General features: G+C 46.2%; 1 protein-coding gene across 5 annotated transcripts in view; it reads left to right on the top strand.

Moving 5' to 3' along the window:
• The window catches only part of Med13l (mediator complex subunit 13L), a 197,264-nt gene that overhangs the window by 101,005 nt on the left and 75,052 nt on the right, over positions 1-21,207 (top strand). For 4 of the 5 annotated variants that reach the window (NM_001419791.1, XM_039090173.2, XM_039090172.2 and 1 more), the window contains exons 3-4: positions 4,279-4,363; positions 13,968-14,051. In NM_001419791.1, the coding sequence (NP_001406720.1) occupies positions 4,279-4,363; positions 13,968-14,051 (169 nt within the window). The remainder of the gene's footprint in view (positions 1-4,278; positions 4,364-13,967; positions 14,052-21,207) is intronic. The other variant, XM_039090175.2, reaches the window with a different exon arrangement.

Raw genomic sequence — 21,207 nt, 5'->3', positions numbered from 1 at the left:
TTAGTCTCAGGCTGATGTGCGGATTGAAAGGCAGCAAGAGGCAGTGGCATTGTTATCTCCCCAGGCGTGGCTAATGAATCGCATTTCCCTGTTCTGCTGGTCACGCCAGACAGTGCCCTCTGCCAGGGCTAACCCTCCTGTAAAACGAACGCTCCCTAAGATTATTGCTGCAAGAACAGAAATGCTGGCCGAGCCAGGGTCGCCGAGCGCCAAGAGGACAGCTGCGCTCCACACAGATACTCACAGTGATAGCTCTGACAGAGGTTGGAGAGCTTCAGCGCAGAAGGCAAGTCGGGACCTATCCTGTCAGAATTTCAGTAGCAAGCGAGTGCGTGTTTATGTTTCAAAGCAGGTCTCCTCTGAAGTGAAGGAAAGAAATGGTTTTCATTTTTACTGTTTAATTGAGAGGACATTGAGACCCAGGGGTTGAGTCTTCTTGACTAACTCAGCCATTTTAGAGGAAGTTTATCTGAAGCATTGATGGATTGAAGTAAATCTGAAGCGTATGTGTGTGTCATATGTGTGTTGTATGTGTGCATGTCATATATGTGTGCATCCTGTACACCAACTACATGCATGCTTTTCATTAACAGTGAACATTCTCGATGCCTGGTTCATACCTGTAATCCTGAAATCTGGAAGCTGAAGCAATAGGATTTTCATGACTTTGAGGCTAGCCTGGGCTATACTGTGATATTCCAAACAAAGACACCCCTCCCCCCATTTATATCTCAGGCTGATCCTTTGTAATTTCTGAGCATGTGGTTGTTTAATAAACACCAGCCTAACTTAAGCTTAAGTGGTGTGTGCCCACAGAGGACAACTGGAGTCAATTGTGAGGCATAGACTGCCCTCCCAGGAGCCAGAGGTCTCTTCTAGGTGGGGCTGCCCTTCCAGACCCTTGTCCGTTTTTACATTAAAAGCTTAAGATAAAATGGTAATGCTCATTCTAACAGGCCTGGGGCCACGCTCGGGTTTGGAAGTCAGTGCAATGCGACACTTGACAATTTCTCTTTCAGCGTGAGCAATCACAGGGAAGAGGGACTGATTTCTGCACAGCTGTCTTCTGAAGGTCTTGCTCAGTGTATCCAGAAATCTAATTCTCTGGCCTCCTTTAGTTGAAAATTTACTGGCTTTACACAAGTCCTGTGATCCATTGAAATGCTAACGTGGGTCATGTCTCAGCTGCCACAGTGCTGAGCAAAAGCCTTCATTAAAATTCTGGTTATCCTGCAACTGTCAGAGGACCATGCTGTTAGAGGTTCCTGAGGAAGACTTTAGCCTGGTGAGATCGCATGTCACAGCCCTGCTTCTGTCTGCTGAGCATCCTCAGCGCTGTTCTCCTGTATAGCGTTGCAGATAGACCAGAACAAACCGCGCTTCTACATCTGTCTTCTACCCTACCATGTATCCTCTGATCCATGTGACTGACGAATTGACAGTGGACAAGCTAAATGCATTTCTGATCTAGATTTGTTGAGTGATACCAAGTGTTCTACATCCACGACAAGTTCAAGAGAGCGGCGTACTGAGTAGGTTTGATTTGATATAAATAAGTCCATTTAGTTATTAATGACTTCAGATAGATTTTACAAGGCAATCAATGACAGCAAAATGGTGACCAGTCAATGATACTGTGTGTAATTGGATTTTTTACGGGTATGATGCTATATTTCAGAATTAATGTGACATTATGCTACATTGTTACTCAATTTTTTGTTAAGTCAATTTTTTAGAAATCGGATATATCAAAAATTGAGATCTTTAAGTATTATTTGGCACAGTCCATAGGTGAGGCTGATACATGTTGTCTTGGTGCAGTGCCCGTTTATTTTATAGTTCTCAGGAAGTATATGTGAGAATTGGAGAGTTTAGTTTATAAGTTTGTACCTTGGACAGCAGAGTTGAAAACAAAAGGTAAGGAACAGATAGATCCTCCGTCTCCCTTCGCATTACTGTCCCTTAGCCCTGCGTCACAGCAGATCTAACAAGGACTTCTCTGCTTCTTGCTTTTTAAAAGTCTGTTTGTATTTGTAGGGTTCAAACAAAATTTGCTTTTCAGTAGTTTAGTGGCTGAATGAGAAATTGTTTCCCACTAGCGCCCCTCCCCCTCCAGCCTCTGTAGAGGCTCTGCTTAGCCCCTTGTTCTGGGTGATGGGTTTCAGTAGTTCTGTTGCCTGAGGTTAAAAGCACAGGGGGAGTCAGAAATGTTTCTGAGGAAATGTTCATTTCCTTCCTGGCTGCAATGGGATACATTAAGGGGAATGTGTATCACAGCTCAGAGGGCGCCATTGCAGTTTAGACTGTGCACACTGCTGATGGATGCAGGAAGGAATGCTGCAGCCCTTTTCCACCCTCCTGGGACACTCCTTCTCATCACTCTCCCTTAGGAGCAGGGAAACACGAGGCTACTTTGATAATTTTCCACATTGACACCTGAGCACTTGGAACCTTCTACATGGCCTGTCTCTTAAAGAAGCATACTAATTCTGTAAGACGTGTTTTAAAAGTTGGGGAAAGTTCTACATTGTGAAGATTTTGAGTATTTGGATGCTATGCAGTAATTACTACTATTTAACTTTGTTTTTAATAAAACAGTGTCCTCTGGAAAGTTTAGTACTTTTAAACTTTATTTGAATGAGGATGGTGTTTCAGAAGCTAAGTGACAGCACTTTAAACAGCTCCTGAGCACAGGACTCCACCACTGCGAGGTAACCACTGCCCCAGCCTGGGTCTGCACACAGCCGCTGAGGCAGCCTCGCTTCTGTTTGCCATTCTCAGTTCGCCTGCCTGCAGCCCTTACAGTAGCTGGAGGGCAGTGTTCGCACTTAGGAACACTGTTTCCATTGACACTTTTCTCTCATGTGTATACAGAGCTATTTGATTTCTTGTGCCTTTTCTTCTGATACCAAAAACATTTAAATTGATAAATACAGTCTATAAAAGTTTTCTTACTACTCTTTTTATTCATATAGAATTAATATTTATCTGGGAAGCTTGGAGTCTAAATTTAAAATGAATTTACCACTGAATGAGTGACTTGTGGGTTTCATGAAGAGAATACCCCATTCCTGTCGGTTCCCACAGACTTGGTGGCCATTGTCTTTGTCCTCAGCCTCTAGGTCTCCCTTTCACTCAGCAGAACCTAAATCCACTCAATAGTGCATCCCCACACCACTGCGGCCTCCCCAGGTCCTTGTTAATCCAGTGAGGCACTTCCTCTCAGCCTTGTTAATCCAGTGAGGCACTTCCTCTCAGCCTTGTTAATCCAGTGAGGCACTTCCTCTCAGCCTTGTTAATCCAGTGAGGCACTTCCTCTCAGCCTTGTTAATCCAGTGAGGCACTTCCTCTCAGCCGTGAGTCTGAGAGACCCCACCTGCCTCCCCTCCCAGTGTCCGTCCCTTTCCCCCATCCCCGTATCGTGAGTCAAGATAATTTAATTTAAAATCATCTACTTTGGAGTCCCCCTTATATAAATATGAAAAGAAAAAGAACTTGAGGACAGCACGGGCATTGGCTTCTTTTACAGTTGCTTACTTGTTGGTCCATGGCATTGCTTACTTCAAAGGAATCAAAAATGTTCAGCGCTTATACAATTATAAGTCCAGGAAACAATTTAATATTGTAGCAAGAGTTAATTTCTAGCAATATTTAAATTCTTTAAAAACCCCATCTAGGGCTGGGGAGATGGCTCAGTGGTTAAGAGCACTGACTGCTCTTCCAGAGGTCCTGAGTTCCATTCCCAGCAACCACACAGAGGCACACAATGGGATCTGATACTCTCTTCTGGTGTGTCTGAAGAGAGGGACTATGTACTCATCATACGTATGTACATACACACACACACACACACACACACACACACACACACACACACACACACACACACCCAAATATATCTTACATCTTTAGAAAAAACCATGTAGGTAGACTTGAAGTTAAGCAACTGTGTTTAACTCAGATACTTTGGGGAGTCACCTAGGTATTTCTCTGTGACAGGTTTGTTATTTTGTAATAGAAGTTGCTCAGAATTATTCTTTGAGACTGGGGAGGCCGCCCTGGGTGCATCAGAAGTAACTTGGGGAGGCCGCCCTGGAGCATCAGAAGTGACTTGTTTGAGGACAGCCTTAACTGCTCCCTCCTGTCCACTGTGAGACTGAGATGAAGTCCTTTGAATTAGCTCATTAGCTTTGCATTAGAAAAATGTGTCAGTTTCTTTTTATTTGGATGTCCTTTTTACTGGTTCTTTTTTTTTTCTTTTTTCTTGTTTCTTTTCAGTTGTGGAAGAAGGACTCTGGGAAAATGGCCTTTCCTATGAATGTAGGACGCTGCTCTTCAAAGCAATCCACAATCTGTTAGAAAGGTAAGAAAGGGGCCATGGTGTGACCCTGCGCTCAGGGCGCCAGGTCCACTCGGGCTTTAGACTTGGGTCATCGGCACCGTTAGAGCTGCGCTTCTGTATCTCCGCTTGTTTCACATTGCTAGGGAAGGTTAGGGCAGTGTAGAGATCTCCTGCATCCCTCCCAGGCTGTGTGCATCTCTTGTTCAGTTTGAGTTTCAACTAGATTCAAGGGTGGATCCCTAAGGTCCAGTCGGCCTCTCACGTAAGCACAGGACCAAGAAGTGACGAATGAGCTCCTGTGACCCTCGCTGTCATTGAGATGCTGTGGGGTTTGACAGTTATGTTTCTTGCAAAAAATTAAAGAGCTAATCCACGATAATCCGTGATAATTCACTATTTAGTACCACAGCTCTTCAAGTCTGGGAAAGGCCTTTCTCTTAACATTCTTGCCAATGCTGCCATTTTTGTTGAGTGAGTCCTTAGCTTGGCTCCTCAGTTCGAGGCAGTTTCTCATGATTTGATTAGGCTTATTCTTCTTAATAAGAATGGCATGGAACTGAGGCTGTACCGCCTCTGAGAGTCACAGCATCTGACACGTGTCAGAGACTGCAGTCATGTGGCTGGAGTGATATTCTCTGTCAGCTTTCTTCTTCTAAATTAGAATTTTGCCAGCTGAGATCCTGGTTGACCCCACTCCTGTTGTACTAGACAGGAATGCCATAGTTGTGGCAGACACAGTGGGATTGTGGGATGTCCCTTTCCTCTAAATCCCACTCACTGTCTTGTATCACCTGCTGATGGCCCTTGCTGGAATCATTACCACCACTATCTCTGTACTATTGATTTGTCACCATTTCTTCTCTAACCAGTTGGCAGTCTCTCATGTAGTCGTCCCTCTTCCTCTTCTCTGCCCCATTCCTGCACTGTCCTTCTCGCTCCCCTGCCCCGCAGACCTGCACACATACAGAAGCACATTTATTCTTTGGCTGTACACCTGTAACTCTGTGGTTCCAGAAGGAGAAGTCAGAGAATCGGGAGCTCAAGGCTAACCTGGGATCCTCAGGGATTTTAGAGCTGTTCTTAAAACAGCCGTTCACATCCGTGGGGGCCGTGCTTTATTCCTGAGTTATATCTCATTGCTGCCATTAGGTTGCTGCCATGTTCTTGCTGAGTTGACTGAAAATGTCAGTCAGTGTAGGAGTATCTCCTTACCTCCTGCTGCAGCTTGACACCACCAGGCTCTCAGTGGTGTTTTGGGGCAGACACAAATGACTAAGAATGGCCCAGTTAAAAGCCTCAGTGGGGATCAGTGTTCCCTTCTGTGAACTCTGCAGATGATGCTCTGAGGTCATCAAAAATGGGTGGACTTTACAGTACTGCTAAATTCTAGCTGCTGGCTCAGGCAACAGCTAGAACTCACGAGGTAACACCGTCTGAGTCACTTCCAAAAACCTTCTTACCGAACAGCCCTGCTTCCTTCAAACATTTGTTCTGCATTTTCCATAAAGATGTTACTCATCTAAAGAAGTATCGACTTAAAGATCAGGTAATCATCAATGAAGTATTGGACGTCTATGTACCCCTGCCAAGTCACCAAGAACAGAAGCACAGAGCACATCGGGGAAGCAAGCGTGCGTGTCTGATAAGGCTCATCAATGTGCTCTTCCAAATAGGGTCCTGGGTGAATAACCCATCGCTGTCTTAGCCCGAGTGTTAGCATTTTCCTTTGTGATTAGAAAATCAGAATCGGAAACAGTGAGAGGATGTGCCTCTGAGTTCTTTATTCAGGGCTCATGCATTAGGCTAGGATTCCCCCTAGGAACCAACGCCTGGCTCAGCCCGAACCTGCTTCTGAGTTCCTTACTCAAGGTGTGCGTTTAGATTTCATGATGGGGACCAATGCCTGAGTCAAACTGAACCATTATTTTTAAGACAATGAATTGTGAGGTAAACTCTGGTTTGGTGCGCATCTGTCAGCACTCAGCCTGCCAGTGGGGGATGGGGTGCAGGTAGCTTCAGTTAACATGTGTAATGTATTTCACATACTCTGTCAATAATTACTATTTTCATGTAAATTTCATTATCTTGTTCTGTTAAAGTAGCTGCAGAGTATCCCATCTGGACCTCTTGTGGGAGGCAGGCACGCCTGAGGCAGTGAGCACGGCAGCCTTGCCCTGAGCAAGCACTTTTGGCCCGGGTCTCCCTTCCTCCCTGTGAGAAGCTGAGTCTTCTGTCTGAAGGGACAGCATTCTGTGAATGAAAACTCCCTGCTTGTGTCCCTTTCCATCCCTCAGATCACTGGCTGGAGCTCTCTCTCAGTCTGTCTCCTGCTGGGTCTGTTGTGGTTTTCTGCTTGTGTTCATGGAAGGTCAGCCTGGCTTTCCAGCGTGAGTTCTGAATTCCTGTCATAAAAACAGGACAGCTCAGCAGCAGGATAGTTTACTCTCTAAATTACTGTTTGTTTAGTTGATGTGTTAACAAAGCTTGAACAAGTGATTTCTCCTGCCTTTTTTAAGGTGCAAAGATCTTTAATGAACAGGCAGTTCCATTCACTACTGTGAAAGGCTCTTACTTGAGTCTGAGAAGGAGCTGTATAAATTGATCTCTGTGAAAGGCTAACAGTGATGTCACTGCAGTGACTCATTAAGGACAACTTCCCTGCCATTTTCACACAGAAGAGCATTGCATTCTGGACTATATTGATTGGTACTGAAGCACCACTCTATTGATGTTCTGTAGCGATTTTAAATTGTGAACACTGTGACTTCAGATACTCATTTCTTCTGTCACTGTTCAGTGTCTGCCTGCCCTCGGCATGCATTTCCAGCTGGATGCATCCGTCCACTTAAAAACAAATGAACAAGCTACTCGTGCAAACATTTGCATACTGGCATCAGGCAGAGAGTGGCTCTGCTTATAGTTTTGTTTTTCCCACAGATTTATTTCTTGGAATCCTTTCCTTATTACCTGCAGAGAGGAGTGCTTTGGGTCTCTGGTCCATCACGAAACCAACTGAGGCGTGGCCTTGGCCCAGCACACCCCCTTTCTTATTATAAGAGCTCTGTGTTTGGCTGACTGCCCTCACAGCCTAGAGGAGGACAGCAAGGATTGCTATTTTTAGAGTGGTGGCGACATTGATAGTTGCCAGCTCGCTCCAAGGATTCTGGTCTATAGTGTCCTCCTTCGTTGTGAACTTCCTGTCACTTGAGCAGGTTCTGACTGAGTTTGTTTCATCTTCAGAGAGCTAGAGAGTTAGAATGTGATTTGCCCTGAGCAGAGGAGGGCTGTCCTCTCCTGTGACTTTCACGGTGGTATTTAAAATCTATCTTCTGGGGTCACATTCGGTCATTTTTTAAAAGACAGGATGGTGGAGATTTCAGTTTTGTTTTGTTTTTAGATTTATTTATTATTATTTTACTTGTGTGAGTGTTTTACTGGTATGCGTGTGTATACCAAGTGCGTGCCTGGTGCCCTCAGAAGCCAGAGGAGGGCATCAGATCTCCTTGGACTGGGTTACAGATGGCTCATGGTGAGCTGCCCTGAGTGCAGGGAACTGAACCCAAGACCTGGAAGTGCAGCAAGTGCTCTTACTGTGAGCATCTCTCTGGCCTCAAGGGGTCACTGTGCTGCGCCTTGCATGTAGCTTCTCGGCTGATAACCAGACGCATGTGCCTGCCCCATGTTTGTAATTCTTAGGACGTTTCACACCCCTCTCCTCTCCAGCGGTTTGGCCCATTCTTCTCCTTTGGGGCCCCTGGCCTGCTTTGATGTCCTGCTTTGCTCAGCAGTCAGGTTAGGCCCAAGGACCAAAGCCCCCTCCCTCCATAGTCGAGGCTGGTTGTGTAGTTGCAGTGCCTCAGCCTACCTGCCCAGGCCCAAGAACTGAGCAGCCAGCCTTTGCCTCTTCTTGTTGGCTTCCTGACAGAGAGCAGAGACTGCTGGTAACTCAGGAGCCGAAAGCCTGTGGTGCATGTGCCCTGAGGTAATGCATACCATGTCTGCTCATGTCTCATCAGCTAAGACACTGGCCACCACTTCAGTGGACAAAGCAGTCTATAAAGGAGAGGTGTGGAGATGAAGTCACATGACACGCTGGATGGCCAGTGGGCTAACAGTCTATCTTCCAGCTAGCTGCTCTTTATGGTTGGGAGCAGACAGGTTTCTGGACAGAGAGGGGCAGGGGGATTTGGAGCTCTTTGCTCTTTAGGTTTATCTTTGTGACTGTGTAAAACCGAGAAGTGGAGAGTCCCAGAGTTCCTGTCTCAGATCTGTCTGTACCATTATTTTTCATGTCTTTGGAGAAAGTAAGCATGCTTTCTAGTTTATTTTAAGGCCAATTATCTTTTTGGATAAATGCCCAGGATGATAAAGTACCATTAATTTGGGTTTTATTTATCTAGAATCCTTTGTGATTGGGCTTAGCCCCACCCCCTTTTGCACATCCCTTTCCTCTCCCACCATGGAAGAAGGCGAGTGTCCAAAGTCTCCAGGGAAGTGACGCCATTCGTGCTCACCCTGCTGTGACTACGCTGGGCGTCACACTGACGCTGTATCCTCCTCCTCATGGAAACAATGTGTGAGGTTGCTTTCGGGAGCCTGCTCTGTATACGTTAGTACTTCAGACATCTTGGCTGTTTGCCTTGTTATAGTTGACATGGATTTCCATGATGTATCAAATTCTATTATCCATCTATGAGTATGGAGTGAAAATTCTTGACAAAACAGCAAAGCATGTGTGCAGTTCAGACACTCCACAGTGGTTTATGTCCTGAGGCAGCTTGCCTTCCTGGCGTTGGAGAAAGCGCAGAACATCCAGCACACTGCCAGATTGGCATTGGGTTTGTTACTCTGACTTTAATTTGTAACTGCCTGAAGGCTTTGGAATAAAATCAGCGTCTTGGTTTTCATGGGGTTTATTGCTATCCCCAGAGGTCAGGCCACCCCTGTGTTGCACACAGTGGAAGGTGACAGGGATGGCTGAGGCCCTGGGCTCGGTCTTGCCATTCTGCACCCAGGGAACCCTGGCAGTGTGGAGAGTGTGTGCCGTGCCTGGTGCTGCACTGGGGCTGCACGGGGCCTGCACTGGGCCTGCACTGGGGCTGCACTGGGCCTGCACTGGGGCTGCTGAGCTTCCCTGTGCTGCCCCAGTGCTTGGCAAGGGAGCATAGCACGGGGACTGGGCCTGCAGCCACCCCAGATGCCAGATGCCTACACACTGTGGCTTGCTCTCCTGCCTTATGATGGGTAGAGGCTGCAGCAGAGCTCCGCTGTCATGGTGCTCAGTGACAGCTACGCTGCAGTGGAAGACATGGTACGTGACGGAGGTCACACTGTGAGAGTGCAGGAAGCAAGTCAGTTCCCACTTCATGGAAATGCCATGTCAGAGAATAAGCCTAGATTTTGGAGTACAGTCTATAATGGGAGGACGTGAGTCTAAAAGCCTAGACACATACCTACCAGTAAATGCCTGGACAGGGTCTGTCTTCTAAAAGCATCAATCAGGCTGTGCATTGTTGTTTTTATTGTTTATTGTTGTTTGTTGTTGTTGTTATTATTATTATTATTATTATTATTATTATTATTATTATTACTACTACTACTACTACTACTGCTGCTGCTGCTGCACAGAGACAGGGCGAGGGTGTTGACAACTGGTTTTGGCTTTTCGTTTATAATGAGAGAATGACATTAGACACTGAATGGGCCATGAAGAAAGGTGCAGGCCTTTGGAGTTGCATGAGGCACAGTGGACATTTCAGGGGAGGCCAGCCCTGTAGAAGAACGTAAGGTTATAGTCATTTAGTGAGGATGTGGAGTAGACAGGCCTTGCCCGGCTACATCTTGCTGCAAGAATTAGCGCCCACTGGAGCACCGGGGAAGCCCAGCCACTGAGGGAGGGGGTGGGGTCGGCTGGGAAGGGCCCTCATCTTCTTAGCTGTGCATGATGTAACAAGCTTGACAGAAACAGATTTCCTGAATTTGATGAATTTGGTAGGGGAAGGTGCACTGATGATACTTGGCATGCAGGGGGGTGGGATGTAGTCTGTGGGCAGCTAGTGAGCAGAGGGTGGTCTGCCCAGGCTTGGGGAGTGGAGATGGGAGCCGGCCATTGTGGTAACTATTGAGGACGCTGTGGTACACCACAGAATGCACATCACAGGAACCTCAGATGGGCGCACACGTGCAGCTTGCCTTCATTTCCAGCCTCGCTGCATTTCTCTTGAGATGGTAACTTGGAGGCGTGGCTCTTCTCTGCTGTTGCTTAACGCTGTCAGCCTCCGGACTCACACAGCTGCCTTACAGAAAGATGGCATCTTCTTAGAAACAGAAACGCTGGTGACATCCAGGTTGACTATAATGCATACCTGGTACTGACGGGAAAGTGTTCTGAAACAGTTCTCAGCAGATAGAAGTGTCTGCAAGGTTGAGTTGTAAAGTTAAATACAGCTTTTCATCCTCCTTCCCCTTAAAAGAGCAAAGAATGGCAGAAAGGTATATTTTATTTCTGATATTTTTATAATTTCAAACTACCTTTAAAACAGCATTTGCCTAATTATGTTCTTTGAATATAATTAGTGCAATTTGTCATAGTGTTTTGTTTTCCTGGTCATGTCTCAGAGCCGCATGGCCCCGTCAGTGCTGAGGTATTGTGATTTTAGGCTGCATTAGGAATTGACAGGCTGTGAAGAAGCAAATTCAGTAGATTTCCTTCCCGGTCACTGAGTGCCTCATGGTAAGAACACACACACCAAACATGGCCATAAGAGCACTTGCAATATGAACAGGAAAATAATCCTTACGTGTGTACCACGCGTATCAGATACTGAGTGAACATTAAGCTGTACAGAGCAGGACCCAGAATGTGCCACAGCACAGGCCTTTAACTCCCTGGTGAATAGTCACTGTCATCCTGACAGAGCTCTGAGCACTGAAACCCTCATATAAACACGAAACCTCAGATGGCATCAGAGACAGAACTGTCCTCAGTTTAAAACGGGAGAGGAGGCGCAGAGCAGTAAGGGGAGTGGGGCTCACTGGCTATGGAGCTGTGTCGTGGGAATGGGCTGTGTCAGATGCAGGTGTGATGTGTGGACTACTGAGTTGCTCGGCTGCCACACTGTGAGCCGCATTACTTTGTTGCAGTATTAGAAGAGCTTTTGTTTCTTCTGCCGCACTGTAGTCTGTTGCAGAATCAGGACTCCCCAGATGCTAGTCTAGTCACAGAACTGTCTTCCACAGTGTGGCCACATCTCTTCCATTTCCTCCCAAGGCTTAAAGTTGACAGCATCCTGGTTACTTTCTTAGGTTCAGTCTCACCTCAGAGGAGTTGTGTATGAACCTCCACCCCAAGCCCAGCACAGCTTTATCCAATGCAGTTCCCTATGAGGTGGAGTTTGCTGGTGGGTGTGACCCCATGCCTGTCATCGTTGCTTTTATTCTGCGCACTGTGGATTTCAAGGTAGACACCCAGTGACAGTTTTTATCAAGTGAAGAACTGTGTGCACAGTAATCCAGTTATGATGTGGACCTGGGCTGAGGAGGAGGAGCAGCCGGCAGTGGTGGCACGCGGCTTTAATCCCAGCACTTGGGAAGCAGCGGCAGGCACATCTCTACAAGATCAAGGCTAGCCTGGTCTACAGAGCAAGTGCCAGGCTTGCCAGGGCTACGCAGAGAAACTGTTTAAAGAAAAAAAGAACGAATAAAAGGGGAAAAGAGGGATTAAGGGATTATTATGGAGCTGTCAGTTATGTCCTGGCCCCTGCACAGATAGATGTTGTGGCAGCTCCCTCCCTCTGGTGACTCTGACCTCGCTAGGCGACGCTCCCTCTGTGCCTTAGCTGTGGACACTGACAGTCATCTCTACTCACACTGATGCTAGTGTCTGCCATTGTGACACTAGCAGCTGTTGGCTCTTACTGCACTGCATTCTGTGTGGCAGTGTCTGCTCGGGACGGATGGAGTCTGGCTGGGGAAGAACCTGGCGAAGCCTTACAGTTTCAGTTCTTGTGACCTTTTCCTTAGGTGGCTGCTCCATATTTTCTATTCAAAATTTAGGGGTTGGGGATTTAGCTCAGTGGTAGAGCGCTTGCCTAGGAAGCGCAAGGCCCTGGGTTCGATCCCCAGCTCCGAAAAAAAGAACCCCCCCCAAAAAAAACAAAAAAACTGTATAGCAAGGCCTAACTTTCATTGAGAAAACATTTTGGGCTGGAGAGATGGCTCAGCGGTTAAGAGCACTGACTGCTCTTCCAGAGGTCCTGAGTTCAATTCCCAGCAACCACATGGTGGCTCACATCCATCTATAATCAGGTCTGGTGCCCTCTTCTGGCCTACAGGTGCATACATGCAGGCAGAAAGCTGTATGATGTATACATAATAAATAAATAAATGTTTAAAAAAAAAGAAAATTAAAAAAAATAATGTATTCAGAGCCTCTCTCACTTAGAAGCATGAAGTCAGATTGAGTTACTTTGGAAATGATTTTCTTTACTGTGAGCAAGGGAGAGGTTCACTTTCCAAATAGATTCAGTGATATTTGATGTAACCCTGTCCCAAGTTGACTCTGCACAAAGGGAATTATCCTATGAGGAGGAACTGTTGCCTGACATTAACTGAGTTGTTTAACCTGTAATGAAATGGGTGAGGGCTGGAATTGTTTCCATAGTCTTTGATGAGTGGGACAAAACCGAGTGCGGATCTGCCTGAATATTGAGATAAGAACTGCAGTCTGCTCTCACGGGGCCTTGTCCAAAAGAATCACATGCCACATTTGGACAGCTTTCCTTCAAAACGTGGATCATTTCCTTACTGATATTGAGAGACCATTGTGTCCCATCACGTTCAGAATGTCCATTTTCTTTCTCATTGCGTATTATTTAAGATCAAGGGTACTTGTTAGTGCTCTGAGCAGCCTCTCACCCATTGTGCAGGAGGTGGCTAGGTAGAGTCGTCACCTGCCTGTACATGAATGAACTTGGTCATAATTGTGTTGTCACTCAGCTCAGTTGTCCTCACTGTTGGTGTTCTATGTTTAAGAGAACACCTGGGACTTGACAGCAGCGCGCGCGCGCGCACACACACACGCACACGCACACACGCACACACGCCATGCCATGCCATGGAGACAGAGCCAAGAGCAACACACCATCCTTACTAGGAAGATTAATGCCAAGTCTTCATTTTCCTAGATGGTGTTTTTGGGCCTTCAGAGAGAAAGCATTAAGGCAGATGATAAACAGTGCTAAAGTTTTGTTTTGTTTTTGGTGTCCTCACTAAAGAATTGATAACTTATCACAAGAAAACTTCAAACCCAGCTTGCAGGAAGAAGAGTCCTCCAGTTCCCTACACTCTGACCTTGATGATATGGGAACTAATGTAATGCAGATCTGTGACCTAAATCCCAGAGTTTTGGAAACACTTCCAACTATTTTGCTTGCTTATGTGCCCCCATCTTTGGGCATTGATAATTCGTGCCCAGAGTTCTGAGTTCTTTCAGTGTAGGGAAGCATTCTGACAGCGGGTCTGGCACTGCTTGTGTTTCTTTCAGTGCCTTTCCTTTCATTCGCGTTGTTAACAGAGTGCTTTGTTTCTGAGTCTGTGAAGGTAATTCCTGATGTGCTTATTATAGGTGCCTAATGGATAAGAACTTCGTGAGGATCGGGAAGTGGTTTGTGCGGCCCTATGACAAGGATGAAAAGCCAGTCAACAAAAGGTCAGTCTTGAGGATGCTCTTGGTGTTTCGCTTTCTCAGCTGCGACCACGCCTGTTTTTGGGGTTAGGCCGAATGGGTTGGTGTATTTATTATCTGTTCATGTTGCTCTAGGGCCACTGGGCTATCACATGCTGTGTGCTTATGCTTGAGTACTAAAATGAGAGCCATGTGGCCATCAGGTTGGGTTTGAAGTTGAGACACACTAGCGTGGCCCTTCTGTTACTCTCCCTAAGTTTTCTCCCTTACACTGCTATTTGGCATAACTTAAGAATGCTTACATGGAACTAAAGGGTGAACATGTGTGCAGTGCTGCCGTGTGCTCCTCCCATAGATGAGCACACATAGCCTGGTGACTGTCAGCGTCACACTGTGGACTCTGAGACCATGGATGGTTGCCATGGCCCGCATTTGCAGTGGGTGTGAACTTCACTGCTAAATAGGCATGGATTTTTAGATCAATGAAACCAAAACAAAATGACTGAATTTAACATTCCTTACCTCGGACCATACTCTAGTTATCTATAATAGATTGATAGTGTTTAATGTTCACAAAGCACAGTACATAGCACCTCTTCCCCTCCAAACTATTCTTTTTCTTTGTACGCTAAGTATGAAGCACAGACCCTTTACCCCTTCCCACTGAGCTCCACACTGGGGACGTAGCACCTCAGTTCGGTTTCATTGTCTAGGTGCCCTAGGGCAGCTGCTAGCTGCAGGTCGGAGTCTGTCTTAGGGTGAAGCTGCTGTCACCAGTCTTGGCGTTAGACTCCATCAGTAGCTTCTCGCAATGTATCTTGATTTAGTAATGTGGTTGTTGGGAGATCCCACAGTGGGGTCAGAAGACACTAATGGATTGCTGGGGTGTAGCGTTCATTCAAGGGTTAAGGGTTTGCGCAGAAGCTGGGCAGGACCCAGCACCAGGTAGACAGCATGGTGGGGTTTGATGTTGAGTCTGTCAGTGGTGCCCAGTGTAGGGTAGTAGCATTGGGAAACATTAGGATTGCTATTCACGTATCTGAATTTCTTAGCACCATCCTGGGGTTTGATGGCGCTTCTCAAGGCCATATCTGGAGAGAGGGCCAAGGGTGGTGTCAGCAGTGATGTCCACCATCAGATTATAAAGGGGAAACTTGAGGGATGCAGTGGGCGTTACAGGAGCTGTGCTCTGCTGGCTTCCATAACAGTGAGTGCAGCCCCTCAGGGGAAGGTTGGCCAGGATGGAGGCACAGATGGAGCCTGTTTCCTAAGGGCTGTGACCCACCACTGGTGAGATCATTCATGTGCAGTTCACTGCTCACTGTTTAGATCTGGCTTAATACAGTTATTTGTACTGAAGTATGTGAGCATTTAAAAAAAATCAAAAATATATTTGCCTTTAGGGCCATTTCTACTCATCACTTCTCAGAGCCCCAGTACCCAGGGGCCTCCTACAGGTTAGACATGGGTGTGCCCAAGCAAGTGACTTCTTGTGTTTTAGTCATTACTGTTTTCACTTACACATGTGTTTAATGGGCGCTTTTTTACAAAACAACACTCTAGAGTCTATCTGTCAAGAGAGAAGGAACATTGTTTTCATTTTAAGTTGAAAATTGGGTAGGTTTAAATTAATTTTCTAGCATAGCTAAAAAAGCAAGAGTAAAGGTTATTATTTGTATTATGATTTCTAGTTATAGAGTACCCTGTGTCTCTGCAACCTAGATTATTAATTCTAAATGGAATAATTTCATTATGACACATTCAAAGTGAATCAGTTTCTAGTATCAGCTATCTAAAACTCTTGCTTAGAAAAAAATTAAGCTTATATTTGGTTTTTTTATTTGTATAATTACAGTAAAAATGTAATTAAGACCATTGCAACATTGGCATACAAGAAGTGCTTACTGCAAAAGAATAAGGTTTTAAAAGTGCGTATGCTTGTGTGTGTGTGTGTGTGTGTGTGTGTGTGTGTGTATAAAATCATTTAAATTTCTGTTTTTCCCCATTTATCTGCTATGAGCACACTTTCCCTTCTGTCCTCAAGCCATGTTAAACATTATTGTGCTACTGCTAGTTATGAAGCACAGTGAACACTCCTCCATTGACTCACTGTCTCTTTGGAGTGGGCTGGCTTTCCTCCTTCATTCCAAGTCACTGTATTGTGGGAAGTGCAGATGCTGTAAACTCCATTGTCTCAGGGTTGATCTCGGCCCCTTCCCAACTTCTCCCATGTCTTCTTTCTTAGAGCAGACAGGCAGTTGACCAGTTTTATCGTTATTTAGTCTTGGGGTTGTAGCCATGGGATGGGTGTTTGCTGTTGGATCTTGTTGTTTTGGCTTCTCCCTGCACAGTGTCAGTAGCACCCTCTCCCACCAGTCACAACAGCCTCGGGTGCTGTGGTTACTGCCATGGTCTCCTGGGCTGCAGATGCCCTGATTAAGAAGGGGGGCTTGGCTCATGCACACTGCCAGAGACCGCAGAGGGAGGAGGCTGGGTGATATTTCTGCTTCCTTCTTTCTAGGGTTCTCCCTCTTATTTCAGCACATTTGCTCTTTCTCATGTCAGCGGTCTGGTTCTTTAAGTGACACACAGCCTTCATGACACCGATGGGACACATGGGCAGTGTTGCTCACTTGCCCTCCAGTAGTTCAGCTCGTGGCAGATGCAGATTGTCGGTGTTCTAGGAACAGGCTACTCTAGAAGGCTCTGCCCTCCTTGTCATTGCTGAGAGTGGACACAGCAGCATCAGGGATGGTTCTATAGTGTCCTCAGCCTGAGCCACCCAGGTAGAGGAATGTTTTACCCCATTAGAGAAATGATATCTATTTCCTGAGTAACTCAGGCATTTGAGTGAGGCTGTGGGCTTCCCAATATTTTTCCTCCCCAGTTGAAGAGAACTAATTAAAATTATATTGTCAAGGAAAAGGTTATATGATCAAGTAACTTACAACTATTAAGTGTAGGTCTGCTGTGTTTCTGAAAAGTGAATTGTTTTAGGATTAAGATAACAAGTAAGTGTGACACAGGACTGATGTGGCTGTGAGTCTGTCTGGTGCCTAGTGTGGGGTAGTAGCATTGGGAAACATTAGGATTACTATGCAAGTGTCTGAATTTCTTAGCATACATGCAATTGTGTTAATGAGCCATTTATTTCCACTGTGAAACCTTTGTTGCTTTTGTTTTTGAGACAAGATTTAACTGTGTACCCTTGGCTAGCCTAAAACTTGCTACATAGAATAGGCTAGCCTTACGCTCGGAGATCTGCCTACCTTTGCCTCCCAAGTGCTGGGATTAAAGACTGTTGTAGAAATGATTTAATACCCTCCTGGGGTTTCTGCCCTACCTTTGACCATTCAGTCCCCAGATAACACACACACACACACACACACACACACACACACACACACACACACACACACACACACACACACACACCTTTATATTTGTAATGAGCCTTAAACAGCACTAAAGTTGGGCAGAGACTCTGCTTCCCTATCAATAACCCTGAGTTATTACTTACTCTTACTATGTTTTATCTGGGCTGCTCTTAACTCCAATTGGCCACATTCTCTTCCATAATCCAGATGGATTGTGGATTCTCCTTCCCTCTTCTGCACCTCCTTCCCCTCCCCCTTTCTTTCTCCTCCTCCTCCTCCTTCTCCTTCTCCTTTTCTCCTTTTTTCCTTCTCCTTCTCCTCCTTCCTCTGCACCTTCTGCACCTCTACCACCTTCTTCTTCCTTCTTCCTTCGCCTCCTCCTCCCCCTCTTCTTCTTCTTGTTCTTGTTTTTCTTGTTCTTGTTCCTCTGCTTCTGCTTCTGGTTGTTGTTGTTGTTGTTGTTGTTGTTGTTGTTGTTGTTGTTCTTCTTCTTCTTCTTCTTCTTCTTCTTCTTCCTCTTCCTCTTCCTCTTCTTCCTTCTTCTTCCTTCTTCTTCCTTCTTTCTTCTTTCTTCTTCTTCTTTCTTCTTCTTCTGGTTCTTTCTGACCCCAAGCCCAGGAAACCTAAATGCCACCTCCATCTCTTCTGCCTAGCTGTTGGCTGTTGGCATCTTTATTTACCAGTCAGAAGTAGCTTGTGAGCAAGGCCTACTGGGTTTCCCTCTATACCAGGTTCCAGGGGCTCGCATTTAGCCTTACAATAGATAACATGAGACCAAACCTCAACAAAACAGGAAGTATTTTCCATCTGCAAAGAACTCTTCCTCTCTAAGTATCTCAAATCTCCTTGCATCTGTTTATATATGAATTTTAAAGCATATTTTTTTTTTTTGCTGACATTTATGAACTCTAAAGGTTTTTGAAAAGGACATTGTACATTCTAATAATCTTGCTTGCTTGGCTGGCACGTTAGGGTACTAAAGAAGATCATGAAACTAAAATCCCTAAGTTTGATCTTAGTCGTTAGACATAGCTCTGAGCACCCGTCAGCACTTCTTCCTGTTTGCCTTGTAGTCACGTGATGCAAAGCCGGGCTGTCCATGGTTCAGGAGTGTCCTGAAGCTGGGCCTTTGGGTAAAGCTCCTGGGTGTTGAGCTGGGTCCTATAAATCTGGTTCCTGATTTCTACACTGCTATACACACATCACACACACACACACAAATGCCGTGAGTCCTGAGGCCGTGGCTTATCGGCTTCTGCACTGTGTGTCCTCACCCCAGCCTGTGTGTGCTTCCATTAGATAGGCCAGGACACTGCGCTGCCAGAGAGGGTCCCGGCGCATAGTTCACCATCATCCCCTTCAGCTCCAGTTCATGTTGAGTCCCTCCCTGCTGCTTTCTTGAGGCAGCTTTTAGGTCGTGCCTTCAGCTATTGTTCCTCTGTTTCCCTCAGCACGATTTGAGTGCTGTGTGTGTTTTTAGTTTTCAGTCTGTACTACAGAAGTTACCTTTGTGCCCTCCCATTCTTAGAGAATTCTTGAGTAGGGTTTAGAGCACCGTCCAAGCTATAGGTTTCCAGTGTGCAACATCACTTTTTTCTTTATTCAACACAGAGTCCAAAGTCTCCTGAAGGTTGATTTTGCAGAGTTACCTACCATAGAGCAGAACATAGAGCTGTGGCCAACAGAGACAGAGGCTCCCTGCCCATTTTTGACGTTAAGAGAGAAGTTTTGAAATACTTAGTGTTGGTGTTCTGTCTAAGCTCCACCCCCAGCTACCTGGGAACAGCCAGGTATGCCCTGCCCCATAGTCGCCCAGCAACAGCCAGCTGTGCCTGACTATATAAGGGCTGCTTGCCCCTCCTCTCTCTTACCCCTCTTGCTCTTTGTTCTACTCTGTTCTTGCCCCACCCCACCCCACCCCACATGCCCACAGGCGGCTGCCTTTCCTCTCTTCTTCTACTCTTCTCTTATTAAACCTCTCCACACGGAACCATGGTGCTTGGGTGTATTCTGTCCGGGCATGGGCCGAGATTCAAAACCCTAACGTTGGTGCCGAAACCCGGGGTGGAACCAGGAACCCTAACACTTAGGTTTTATAAGTGTGTGAAAGTCCTTTGAACCTTGTACTGTCTTTCTACATTAGGCTTTATTACTGAGTGGGTTTTGAGGTCTCAGCAGCTGGGATTTTAGCAGTTTGCTTGGTTCAGGCATATTCCTTTGGGAAATGCACACCACACTGTGGCAAGATCTCAAAACACAAAGAAGGAAGCCTTCTGAAGAGGGCCCGTCCATTGCTGGGCAGCGGTTGAAGGGTAAGTGTGATTGAAACTGGTTACTGCTGCTCCCATTGGCACTGGATAGTTACATGCAAGAACACGGGGAATTATAACTGTGTATAGTTGGAGACAGGCGGCTAAATATTTCTGTTAGCCGAGATTTTAAAGATTATATGTTCAGGAAACAGGCTTTACTGAATGAGAAAACTGGCTTTACTAGAGAACTTCAAGGTCTATTTCAGTGGTCTTAAAGCGTGGCGTCTTCCTATCTTTTCTTATTAAAAATTACAAAACATAGACTGATGCTCTGTCTTCAAGAGCAGGTCACCTGTGAGGTGCTTCACTTTCCTACAGATATTTTGGGTCCCCTAGCCCCTTGCCAAGTCAATGCCTCCCTGCAGAGCTCTGTGCTCTGCCAGGGCTCCCCAGGAGGGGACAGCAGTGCTAAGCTGCTGCACGTGTCAGATCCTGGCAGGCTAAGAACTGGCAGGACTGACTTGTGTTTGACTGTCTGAGGATAGCATGTCAGGCATGTTTGGTTAACACAGAATAGGAAGTTATCAAATACCAAGCCTTTAGTGCTGCTGAAGTGTTTCTTAGCTCCAGTCTGAGGCATGCAGTCCAGAAAACACCTGCTCACAGAATTGGTCAAATTTTTCATTTCTCCAAGCTGATTCTCTGGTCAAAAGGTAGCACTGATGTGTCTGGATGGCACGGTGTGCTTCATGCCCAGGACAACTGTGTCCTGTGGGTATTTCTGAGCCAAGAAACTGGGTGTGGACGTGCAGTGGTATATGGAACATGTGGAAGTGCAGGCAGCTCTGTGTTCAATCACAGGTTATCAAGTGGCGCCCTCTCTGCATTTCCCACTGCTGTATTGTACTTACAGACTCAGGCCAAACTGTTGAGGTCATTCCCAGTGTTTGCACATGGGCCTGTCAGCTCTTAGAAAACTGTGCACACTTGAAACCTGTGCTTCACACCTGTCGTGCCACATTCCCCACTTTGAGAGTGTGAGTGGTGCACATTGCTAGCGTGTGTGAAGCTTTCTCAACAGTAATTATACCACCCTCACCACCAACATGATTCAGTCTTGGAGTACAGTGGCCTGAGGAGGAAAGATCACGTCACGAAGCCTTTCTGAGGAAGGTGAGGCAGGGTAAATGCCTCAGAATTAAGTCTTGGGTTATGAAACGTTAACAGGAGCTGGAGGACCAACAGAGGCGTGTTGATGTGCACTGCGGGGAAGACTTGAAGGACTTATGGTTTGCATGGCTTAGGACAGAGTCATGAAAAGGGGGAACCATGGCTAGACATCTGCCATCCTGTCTCCAGCAGAGGAGGAGCATGCACAGACAGTGCTGTGAAGCTGCAAGGATTGAGGGTCCACAAAGTGAGCCGGAAACCCAGCACATGAAAGGTCCTGCCTGCAGCCTACAAGTCCTTCAGCCCACAGTGTGTGCGTGTGTGTGTGTGTGTGTGTGTGTGTGTGTGTGTGTGTGCGTGCGTGCGTGCGTGCGTGCGTGC

This window comes from Rattus norvegicus, chromosome 12 (assembly GCF_036323735.1).
Source record: "Rattus norvegicus strain BN/NHsdMcwi chromosome 12, GRCr8, whole genome shotgun sequence".
NCBI lineage: Eukaryota > Metazoa > Chordata > Mammalia > Rodentia > Muridae > Rattus > Rattus norvegicus.
This window is presented reverse-complemented; position numbering and strand designations above follow the sequence as displayed.